Source organism: Pelodiscus sinensis, chromosome 7, assembly GCF_052426305.1.
Source record: "Pelodiscus sinensis isolate ZL-2025 chromosome 7, ASM5242630v1, whole genome shotgun sequence".
Lineage (NCBI taxonomy): Eukaryota > Metazoa > Chordata > Testudines > Trionychidae > Pelodiscus > Pelodiscus sinensis.
The window spans coordinates 35,111,733-35,123,754 of record NC_143058.1 but is presented as its reverse complement, the minus strand read 5'-3'; the positions used below and the strand labels follow the sequence as shown (position 1 = coordinate 35,123,754).

The 12,022-nt window shown below is 40.1% G+C and overlaps 1 protein-coding gene and 1 long non-coding RNA gene across 2 annotated transcripts in view; one reads left to right on the top strand and one right to left on the bottom strand.

Annotated features, from left to right (window-relative positions):
* Window positions 1-11,897, top strand: part of PLA2R1 (phospholipase A2 receptor 1) — a 109,898-nt gene extending 98,001 nt beyond the window's left edge. Inside the window, exon 29 of the mRNA XM_089779735.1 lies at window positions 9,365-11,897. Within this exon, the coding sequence (XP_089635861.1) occupies window positions 9,365-9,468 (104 nt within the window). The 3' untranslated portion in view covers window positions 9,469-11,897. The remainder of the gene's footprint in view (window positions 1-9,364) is intronic.
* Window positions 1-12,022, bottom strand: part of LOC112546176 (uncharacterized) — a 27,509-nt gene extending 15,487 nt beyond the window's left edge. The window contains exons 1-2 of the long non-coding RNA XR_012905183.2: window positions 11,891-12,022; window positions 11,667-11,759 (exon numbers count right to left, since the gene is read on the bottom strand). This is a non-coding gene — a long non-coding RNA (uncharacterized LOC112546176). The remainder of the gene's footprint in view (window positions 1-11,666; window positions 11,760-11,890) is intronic.

Below are 12,022 nucleotides of genomic sequence, written 5' to 3'. Positions count from 1 at the left end.
CGATATTCCACACTTAGCCTCATTTGCATATTTCTGGCGCAACAACCTGCAAGTGTAGACATAGCCTTAGTGTCTGATTCAGCATTAATGGGAGACAGAGAGAGGCTGTACTTAGTTGATCTTATAACACAAAATTCAGAGCCTGAACCAGAGACAGCGGTAGAATTTCTTGCTGATGCAGAGCTTTTAGCATTTTAGGATTTCCTTCTCATCCGGAACTTTGGTTGCAGTCAATGTTTATAATGTAAATGTTTGGATTGGTCTAGCCCAGACTCTCCCCATGATTAACAAATAATGCATTATAATGATGAGCCAGTTTCTCCACTGTGTAAATCTGTTTAGCCCCACTGATGTCACTGGAACTATTCTAATTTACACTGGCTGAGAATCTGGGCCATGATAATAACTAAAGAGAAACACAAGTTCCTTATTGGACAGCAGCAAATGTGGGTCAATTAAGACAATTATGTTAAAAAGGGAAAGAGAAAAACATGGGGATATCTATGTCCTATGATACTGCAGCATGCCAAGTAGGTCACATCTATTCTCAGAAAAAAAAATCTTCTGGGGAAAAGAGGACCAAGGGAGAGAACATGGAAGAGGGAAGAAGCCCAGGGTCCCAATGCAGTGATTGGGGAGTGAGGACTAAGGATGAAAAGGTGTGATGAGGAGGAATGATGAAGAAAGAGGCTCAAGGAAGAGTGTTTGGTTATTGACCTCAGCTCATTGGTACAATTTTAAGGCTTTCTGAGTTTAGCCTGAGCTGCCTTTGTATCTTGCTGGTGTTTCTTGGCTGAATTACTTCAGTTAAATAAGGCAAATTACAGCCTCTGAAATCAGCATGGGTTTGCTTCACAATCTAATAACAAGCCACATGACAAAATCAAATACACAGAAAGCCTTTTCATTTATTTTTTTTAATCTGTGGGGAAAATTCTTGACCCACACAAAATTGGGCTGTGCCTGGATTTCTCAACTGGGACACTCTCTCCTGAGGCTGCCATATGACAAGAAACTGCTCTGTGGCACTGTTATGTCCCGAGAGCTGTAATAGCCTCTACTGCTGGTGCTCTCCCTCTAAGGGGAGAACAGCCCGTGCGCAAGGAATATACACAAAGAGGTATGTGGGAATGCACATGAAGCGGTGTGAAATCTCCATGTGGAGTCCCCAGATTCTCCCCTCATCCTTTCTGCAGCAGAGCTGCATTTGTTCCACTTCATCAGGACAATGTGTCTGTTGAGGAGGAGTGAAATTTGTTCTATATTATCTATGTACATTACCAACATATCAGAGCTAAAAAATAATCATTTAACTCCAGTTGAATGACAGGATTTTTCTGCTGCTCTACTCAAAACAAATTACTTCAGAGCCATTACTCACATGAGCAAGACAACCAAAAGTTGGCTCTAAAAGGTTTTACCAGGTAGGGGTTAGGGAGATGCGTAGTACTCCTTTTGATTATAATGGAAAGCTAGTTGTCAAAGAGCCATAGCCAAGCATAAAGAAGAACACTACACAAGGGTTTTAGGGTCTGCAGCCCAAAGTCTTGGGCTAAGGGGGGGGGCTCGCAAAAATAAATCCATGTTACATACATCAGTGCACACCAACACATCGATTGTGATCAACTGGTTGATTCTGTGGTGTCTGTCAGTTGATTGCAATCTTCGAGCCCCTAAAAGTCCAACAGTGCAGCAGGGCCCAGGCAGATTGCCTGCATGTCACATGCCCTTGCCGCATCATCATCATCATCATCATCAACCATAGGCTCAACGCCCATTGGTGTCTGATGCCTCCCTCACTACTTCCTTCCATCTTTCCCTGTCCAGTGCGAAGTAGCTTAGTTTCTGTAAACTTGCTCTGCACCAATCTGCTATATCATCTACCCATTCTCTGTGGGGTCTGCTTCTTCTATTCAGACCATCCATTATGCCAAAAACCAGGGTCTTAACTTTTCGCTCATTGTTCATTCTGCAGATATGCCTGAATAGCTGTAACTTCCGTTGTATAACCTTCTGCAGTAGGTTCTCTTTCAGCTGTATCTTCCTATATAATTCCTTGTTGGCGACCTTCTGCATCCATCCTATTCTCAGGATCTTTCTCTAACAACTCCTCTCGAATGCCAATATCCCCCTCTTTAACTCCTCTCACATCTGTACAACATGCTGCTAAATATATACGTTTTCAAGATGCTCAGTTTCGTTCCTAAGCTAATTGCTTTACTTTTCGCTATTTCCTTCCTACAGTCTAGATCAGTGTTTCTTAACCTGGGGTGCACGCACCCTTTAGGGGTGTGAGATGCCCTTTTTGGGGGTGTGAGACATGCCAGATTTTTATGATAGATCTTAGGTTTAAAGAACTGATCTACTTCAACGATTTTTAATAAGGGGTGCAAGAACATATTTTGAGAACCAAAGGTTCTTACAGGCTGCAGTAAGGTTACGAACCACTGGTCTAGATCATGCATCATGTTGCTCCCGAAATATCGTGAACTTCTCTATGTTCTCTAGCTTGATCCCATCTATACTGATCTTCCTTCCTATTTCCTTATCTCTAAATACCATTGTCTTCTTTTTATCGATATTCATAATCAGTCCATACCAATACCCTTCCTCATTTAGCACATGCACCGTTCTCGCTAGCTTCTCTTCATCTTCCTTGATGATAACTATATCATCCATGAACCACAGGTTGTTAATTCTCATCCCATGCACTGATATCACTTCTACCTCTTCCTTGATCTTGTCCATCGCTCTCTCTAGGTGCATGATGAAGATACTTGGCAATATTGGATTTCCTTTTTAGTTGTACTGGCATCAGATTTCATTTGTATTGTTGTTTTACAATCAGCGCATCGACATTCATCTGACCAGCCCTCTTCCTTTATCCAGGCTTGGGACTGACATGAAATTCCTAGAGGCTTCATGGCGGAGTTCCTGGACGTATGCAGCTCCTGAAAGCAGCCAGTTGCTGGCATGTTTCTGCAGCCCATGGAGTGGGGGGCGAAGCAGTCAACTTCACACACTGCCCTCATCCCCAGCACAGTCCCCACAGCTCCCGTTAGCTGGGGATGGCACCTGAGGGTGCAGACAGCACCTGGAGACACACTGTCCTCCTGCCACAGGGGTATGGAGAGATGTGCCTGCAGCCGGCTGCTCCTGAGAGCGGTGTAGGACTACGGCATGCAGGCAGCATGCCTGAGCCCTGCTGCAGTGCTGGCCAAGAGCCACCTATGGTAAGCATCTCCTGGCTGGAAACTGTATTTTGCACCCCCTCCTGAATTCTACCTTTGGCCCCAGGTCAGAATCCCTTTCTGCACCCAAGGCAAGTTTAGTACAGTATTAATAGTCTTTATGTCATAATTGTGAAAATGTTTTAAACTAGGAAAAAAACGTATATACAGGGGCCCCACAAAATTTAATAGCCCATGGCCCACAGAGTGTTAATCTGGCCCTGGTGGTAGACACAATTCACAGGAGTAAATAGATGCCTTCTTCCCACCCACAGATGATGGAGAAAGATGTTGAGGAGAAAGATCCTTCTGTGAAAGAATTGCTAGGGGATTTCAGTGTCAGATTATAAAATTCAAGTGTCTATAGCCTCTCTGATTTGAAAAAACTGCAGCTAAAAAAATGAACATATGGGATAAGTGAGTCATAGCTACTTAAAAAAAAAAAAAGACTTGTTGGCCTGAAGGGGGAAAACAACACCCACTCTTCCCAAACAAAAAGGCTTGTGAAATAAAATATAATCTGTTTATGTAGAGAGAGACTGTGTATTTGGTGATTTAGAAATATCTATAAAGGTAGGGCCCCAAGTAGGAAAGATATTCCCTCATTCAAAATGTGCAGAAAAAATATTGGGGGATCTGTTATAGAGTAATAATTTAGAAAACAAATGTTAGGGGAGTAAGTTAGATGTCCATTATGATGGAAGGTACAACATCTCATCTATTTTGTTAGCCAATACCATGTGTTTTAAAAGGTTTATGCTAAGCTATATAACTATGTTACATACTCCTATAATACTTAGTTAGGTATGCTAAGCTTTACAGTGGAATTGTATTAGCCAGTAAAAATCATATAACCCCAATTCCTTGTACATGCACGAACTGTCAGAAAGGAGATGTGTGTTTTGTAAAGGTTTGGCAGTTCATAATTAGTGTGCTAGGCACAAATTATCAGGAATAACTGAAACGGTTGTCTGTGAGCCAGATACAATGCTAGGACAATTGGGATAATTGATGCCAGTCCTAGAAATATTTGGGGTAGTTGTCTGTACCCTAAAAAACATGTGATAGAAAGTAGAGAAGAAACAGAAGAAAGGGTTGAGATAATTGGGGTATTTTATATTTTAGGTAGGCAGATAGGACATAAATACAGATCAAAATGAGTGCATGTCTTTGGAACAGATTTGAGCTGCAGTAGTACTGTTTCTCAAGGACTGATCTGTAGTTGCTTCTCTGTGCTGATCTATTTATTTTACTAATATACATCAACTGAGCTGAGTTATCTGACATATTGATCAATAATCTAAATCAACTCCACTTATAATTTTAATACACTTTTAATACACCCAGTCACTTAAAATACTGGTGGACCTTCATCTGAGAATGTAGGTATGTTGATTATAATTCTACTAGTTGTGATGCTAGGAGCTAACTCTCAGGCTACGTCTGTACTGCAGCCTTCTTCCGCAAAAGCTTATGCAAATGAAGTGCAGAGTAGAATATCGCCACGCTTCATTTGCATAATTGATTAGCAGCCATTTTTGCATAAGAGGCTTTTGTCTATACAGCTCCTTTTTGCGCAATAATCCCCTCTTGCGCAAAAGCCATTCTTCATGAAAAAATGACGAAGAACAGCTCTTGTGCAAGAGGGGGATTTTGTGCAAAAGGTGCCGTCCACATAGCTCCTTTTTGGGAAAAAGCCTCTTGTGCAAAAACGGCTGCTAATTAATTATTCAAATGAAGCGCAGTGATATTCTACTCCACGCTTCATTTGCATAAGTTATTGCAGAAGAAGGCTGTAATATAGACATAGCCTCAGAGAGGAGAGATACAAACGAGACTGTATAAGAGAGCAAAATGTATATTCTTCCTGGAGCTCAGCAATGAGCCCTGAGACAGGAAGCAGGTGTTTCCAGAGATGATTTCTTAAAAAAATAACATTTCTAGCTCAGAGGGAAAAGGGTTTTTTGTAAGTTGCCTTAAAATTAAGACTGCTTTATTAGAACACAGTATTAATTTTCTGGAACACTAGAGCTATAAAACCACTAAACCAAAGTGAGGGAGAGCACAGTTCTCAATGAAAATTCTGATAGAGAAATAGGAGAGAAAAAACTAAAATGAAATGTATAGTGAGACATTATGTGATGTCTTTCTTAATACAATATCATAACAAGAATCAATCCTCTTCATGTGGGTACAGCCTAGACACCTGTACCCACATGAAATCACATTGAATGTGAGTTCTTTAACTGTTTTCCTTTAACTTTATAACTGTCTGTCTCTAGTTTGCATGAAGACAGAGAGCATAGTTTTAAGCTTGTAACAAATGCTATCTGGTACATATTTAATGCACTTACATCAACAATGTATAATAAGTTAAGAAAAGAAATGAAAATCTACTGAAATCTAAATTGTACAAAGACTCATGCTTAACTCTCCTAAAATGCGCTTCCAGCTTGTGGTCTCTTTTTCATATAGCTGTCTACAAGAAATCACACTAGGGAACATATCATTGGTATCATAGGCCCTGCTGCTTCATGTCTCAAGATGAAAAAAACATTTTAGGGGTGCTAAAAATTGATGTTTGCACTGTCTATCATTCTTCAGCAATGAAGTGTTTTTATACTTAATATACTGAAATATTAAGATAAGTACAGTAGACATGCAGCCTGCAGCTGTTCAGTTACCACTTAAAACACATTCTACATCCTCCCCCCACTCTAACTTTATAATTGACTGTTATAAAGTCAGAAAAAAATAATCAAAGAACTTACACCTGTTTTAGGTGCTTGGGTAAATTACTTTGTGGCTCAGTGTACTAACACAGGACCTAGCATTTTGGTGATCAAATTTGCTAAAATTCAAAAGACAAAATATAAATACAAAATCACAATGTATATTAATCTGTGAACCTTGATTTTATGTTCTTTAATGTTTGTACATAATACATTTCAAAAATATTTTAAAATAATGACCATTTTTATAGTGCAAACTCACTTCTGTACTGAAGGAAAAGATTGTGTGAGTAAGGATAATAATTAAATCACCAAGAGAAAGCCTGGATGCCAACATTTGTGTTAGTCTCTATGGTGCTACAGGACTACTCGAGTTTTTAAAGTTACAGACTAACATGGCTACCCCTCTAAGACTTTTAAACTTAGGTAAAAAGAATGATCACCAGCAGAGATATGGAGAAAGCTATTGTACCCAATAATCCCGAAAATAAAGTACTTTGTCTCGTTTCCATGGAATAAACACAACATTTAAATAAAAGTAGGAGAGATATGGAAGGTGAAGTGCCCTGAATAAGACAGGTGGAAATTGAAAGAAGATGGAGGAATGCAACCACAAGGAAGACTATAAACTATGGAAGAACAGAAGGGAAGCATGCATTTAAAATTGTTATTTGCTACTGACAGAAGAGGATCCAAATAAAAAGAGCCCAGATGAGTTCAGCATGCCAACCAGTGAATGCACAAGCATACAAGGAGTATTGAGAAACAAACAAGAAGAACCAGAAACACTTCTAAATTTTAGAGATTTTGATCTAATGGATAATCTGTAATTAAAATATGCTAGGATAATGATCATAATTGGAATGTGAAAATAGATGGGTTTAATCTGCATGGGAGAGGTATGAGAAAAAAGGGTGCATATTATAGGTCAAAAGTGATTATACTGCAATAACTTACAAGTTTGGAATAAAGAATCATATGATAAAATTCTTTGAAGAAACTAACAAGGATTGAAAAAACCAAAAGAATTACAATAAGCGTCTCCTATGCACCAAAAGAACTGGTCAAGATCAAGCAATCCAACAATAAATGTAGACTCATTAGTTTTAATTGGATAATAGTTGGTTTACATGTAATAGCTGTCTCTGAAGGCGGAACATCAAAGCCTTTAGTACAGTTTGTTGTTTGCTGAAGTTATGAGCAAAGAGAGGTTCAGTCTACTGCTCGTAAAATGTTAGGCACTGGTGCAGATCTTCTGTCAGAAATCAGCTGTAGTTTTTTTTAATAAAGCATCTGCTAACACCATTCTCACTGAAACTGCAAAATGAAAGTGGAGTTCTGAAGCACAATATGGGAAGGATTCTTTAAAAGTATGATTAGGATTATCAGATTTAAATTACTTTCTTTTTATGACTGTGTATTTTTGGCATTGTTGGGCCGCGTAAATTATGTAAAATGATAGTAAATTTGGGTGCATTTGAAATATTCATACATTAAATACATTCCTCAAAAATAGCATTTTCAACTTTCTTAACAAATATGGTCCCTTTTGTGAATTTTTTAATAAAAAGAATCACTGATGAGTGTAAACATATTTACAATGAAAACATTAAGAGATTCTTATTTTATCACTTACTTGAAATACAAAAAATCATTTAATTTGTTATTTCACATATAGAGAAATTTGGTGTGAGTAATATTAAAAACATTTTCACTCAAAAATTCCCAAAACATAGTGATGAAATTTGCATGTCTGGTCTGGGGTCAACACTAATTTTTATTATTGCTGAAATTAATATGATAAATGAGTATAAAGAATGTGTCAATGGCAACTTTCACCTTAACTATGACTGAATGCCAAATGAATGTCTTTGGAGGGACACGTGTGTTTGATTGATTCAACCCTGTTGGTGACCATGCAAACAGTCTGAGTAACATTCGAGGATAGGTGACACAATCAGCCAGCAGTTGGTTAGAAGTTAAAAGAGATGACATCAAAGATTTTTAGTTTCTAAATATGATCTTGTTTGGCTGTGGTAACCAAACATTGTATACATAAGACTTATCTTTTAAATATTAACATGTGTTTATGAGGTTTTTTAATTTTAAAAAGGGAAATCAAAGGAAAATAGGCTTGTTGCGATTTTAGTCTTCCTGTTGCAACTGCAACAGCACTATCTTTGAAGGCATTATGAAATCATTGTGTTGCATGACTTCAGCAAAGTAACTGAAAGATAAGAGATCTAATTTTTCAGCTGGATTCTTATTGATTTCTGATATTTCTTTTACAATTTTCAAAGAATTCCTTAAGAAACTTCAGGTTTTTGTTTTACATAGTTCTCTGACTTAGGCTCCTGACTTTCTTAATTAGATCTGACATTACAGTGTTTTTGCAACTACACATTCTTATTTATTATTTTTCTGAGTCTTCAACATTTTTCTAGACACCTTCCAAAATAGAGAAAAAGAAATGAGGCCTGATTCTGATCACACTAACACCAATGTAACTCCACTTCTCTGGTGATGATTCTTATTTACACTGGCAGAAGTGAGGGGAGAATAAGGCTAATGGCCACTGTTCTGAATAATGTTAAAATTATATTAGATAAAATGCACTGAGGGGGTAATGAGACTCTAAGAACAAGTTTGGAGAAGGAAAGAAAGGGGAGAGGTAATATCAAGAAGATAGGTCCTGATCCAGCTTCTTTGATATCAGTGTGAATTTTCTGCTTATACAGATCAGACTCATAATACGGTAGCTCCCTCGGGGCTATCGTACAGGATGGTGCTGTGAAGCTCTTTTTAAAAGTATAAAATAAATATCTTAGCTAGTTCTTTGTTGGCTTAATGAGAGGTTTAAATGTATATGAGGAGCCTTGAAGGCCAGTTCCAAAGAGAGTTCTGTGCATAGAAATTTTTGATTTTGAACACATTTTTCTTTAAAAACAAGTAGTCCTATAGAACTTTAGAGACTAACAAATATGTATAATATTTTTGTTAGTCTCTAAAGTGCCACAGGACTACTCACTGTTTTTAAAGTTATAGACTAACATGACTACCCCTCTGAGACATTTTTCTTTCTCCCCTTTGAAAATGAGGAGCTTGCCGGCAAGTATATTTCTGGATTCTTGTAATGCAACAGATGAAGTGACATGGTAGAAAGCTGGCTCACTGGTGGAGAAAGTCTCTTTTTGAGTTTGATTGCAGCATCCAGTTTGTAAAGTCGTATGCCATGGCCACATGGGAAGCTCAGAGGGTTTCTTCACTTCCGCCAGAATGTCTGCAAAAACTTGCACAATAAAGTGTTCAGAGTGCTTGACAATCTGTGGTGAATCCTTGCAATTCTATGTATTTGCTGATTTTATTTTTCTCATTCTGAAGAGTTGTCATCTTACTCTGCAGATAAAATTGCTGAGATTCAGACTGAGCTATCTTCTGCTGCTGAAATAAAACCAGGTAGGACAAACACTATGTCTGTCTCTGTGTTAGTCAGTATCAGTTGCTGAGGTCATAGAGATGTTGCTGTAGCTTAATTCTACAACTTGCATATTGGAGCCTGGTGTTCCTAGATGGTAAAGTCTTGTTCCTAGATGGTGAAGTCTAATAGGGAAGCACAGGGTCCACTTCTAATCATTATTGCTAGTGTTTCCCTATGGGAGTGGGGCAGCAGTCCCACATCCCTTAAAGAAGCTATTATGAGGCCCATGGTCAAGAAACTGACTGTAAATGTTGACAAATGTGGCTGATTTCCCACTGAGATAGATATGGCAAAGTAATGGTACAGGTTGAACCTCTCTAGTCTGGGTCCCTCAGGAATTTGCCAAAACATGGGAGGTCAATATTGTCTAGCAGTATTAACAACACTTTCATTGCTTACTGAGCGCTTAGAAGACATTTAGGAGTAAAATAGAACTAAACAACAGCACAGAACACTAAGAGCCAGGACTGGCGACTGTAAACAAACATTAAGGGACTATGGGAAACTTGGCCATACCCAGCTAACTAAAATCATGCCAGATCACAGATGTGGTCAGACCAGAGAGTGCCGGACTAGAGAGGTAGCAGTTTCTTGATGCTTCAGATTTCCAGTCAGTCTGGCTATACACTTGGATGGGATTGGAACTGCACTTTTTGAGTTAGTTGCTGACCTTCTGCTAACACTGTATGAAGATAAAAGTGGCCGTGCTGACTCTTTCATTGACCACAAGACATTGTTGAGTTGTTCGTGGACAGCAGTATTTGCTCAAGAGGGTTCCATTCCTATCTTCCTGAGAATATTCTTCCACTGCCTCAAGGGATCTCCCTAGTGCAGGGGTCAGCAACCTCTGGCTCAGTATGGAACATTTTTTATGGAGCGGTTTTGTGATTCCCAAAATATATGCAACTTTTTCAATTAAAATGAAAAAATAATTTTAAAAATGCACAATTATTCGTGTCAGGATGGTCTTTTTTACTTCAACCAGAGGTGAATGTGAAGCAGTGCACCCTGGTAAGAACTGGCTGTACTCAGGCTAGAGCTGGCTGGGGGACTGCTCATTTCAAGGGCTAGTTAAGGGTGTGCTGTAGGGGACGTGCACACTCCATGCTGGGATAGTGAGAGGGGTTGGTGGTGGCAGTTGCCTTCATCTGGTTGGAGGGGCCTGGTTCCAGCCTCCATCTGATGGCTGTGGTCTGTCCCCTGCTGCAATGCTCCTGGGGCAGACCCTGTAGCCCAGCCATGGTGGCCCTGCAACTGCTGCAACAGCCCAACTGTGGCAGCTGGCTTGGGCTCCAGACATGACAGCCTGACCAACAAGGCCTAGCCCCCATCTGGCTGCAGCATCCTGTCCCAGCTCTGATCCTGGGACAGGCCCGCAGTCCCAGCCCCCATCTGGCTGCAGGAAGGGCTGGTGGTAGGGGGTGCAGTAGTGCAGTAGCTCACCCTCGGCTAGGTATGGTAGTTCAGCCCTAGGGCCCCCCATATACTCTACTTCCCACCCCCAGGACCCTGCCCTGCCTCCTGCACTTCCAACACACCCCAACCCCTTTGCCCTGAGCCCCTCATACACCCCAACACTGACTCCTGCACCCCCATATCCACAAACTGCACTCCCAGCAGCAGCAGCGTTTCATTTATACTGTTATTAATCATTATGTCAATTATCAATAATATTAAGTTGTATTTTTCAGTCATGCAAATGGGCATTCTTATATGGCTCTTTGTTGACCACTTGCTCTGAATTTTGATGTAGTTTGGTTCTTTGGTTTGAAAAGTTTGCTGACCCCTGCTCTAGTGCCTAGGGGATGATATTGTCAACTTAATTGTTCTGTATGACTAGAAGGCCACATAGGGTTAGTGAGGAGACAAGGGGGCAGAGTATTTTGTAATACTGATGACTGCCAGCTGAACCTCTTTTGCATGTCTGATCCATCAAGACTAACCAATGCCTAACTTCCCTTATGTTGCTTACAAGACCAGCTCTGGTTTGTTTACTCACCCGATGGAGACTACATATACATGAGAGTAGCATTTCCCTCCAAGTTCATGGCTTCTCTATCTGGAGATATGAACCTGGCATAAGAAAGCATGGAGTTCCCTTTTGTTATGCCCTTGATGCTGAGTATCCAGGATCTCCTCAAGTGAAATCTGGAGATCATTTGCTACTCTTTGTGGGAGCTCCTGATCTATCCTGGGGGTCATCAGGCAGAGATGCGGAACACTTACCTCATTTAGCGAGGATGATGAAACAATTGTAGTACCTGGGTGGATCCAATCTGATTTTCTCTCCCTCATGCTCCAATGGAGCTGGCTGATGTCCTATAGGAGAGGGACAATAAGACTCATGAAAAAATGACAGGTGTTTAGCAAAGGGATTGCTACAGGGTCCCTTTGGGTCCATGGATAGTTGTATCTGGATGAAGGGCAGATCCTAGATCTTCTTAACTCACCCCTTACTCAGTGCTGATGGCTCGCCTGAAGCTTCTGTCTCATCAGAACACAAACCATTTCTCATTTGACCTGCGGAGGAGTGGTCAAGGCTGGTGGGTGAAAGCTCCTGCAACAGCACAGGAGAGGGGTAT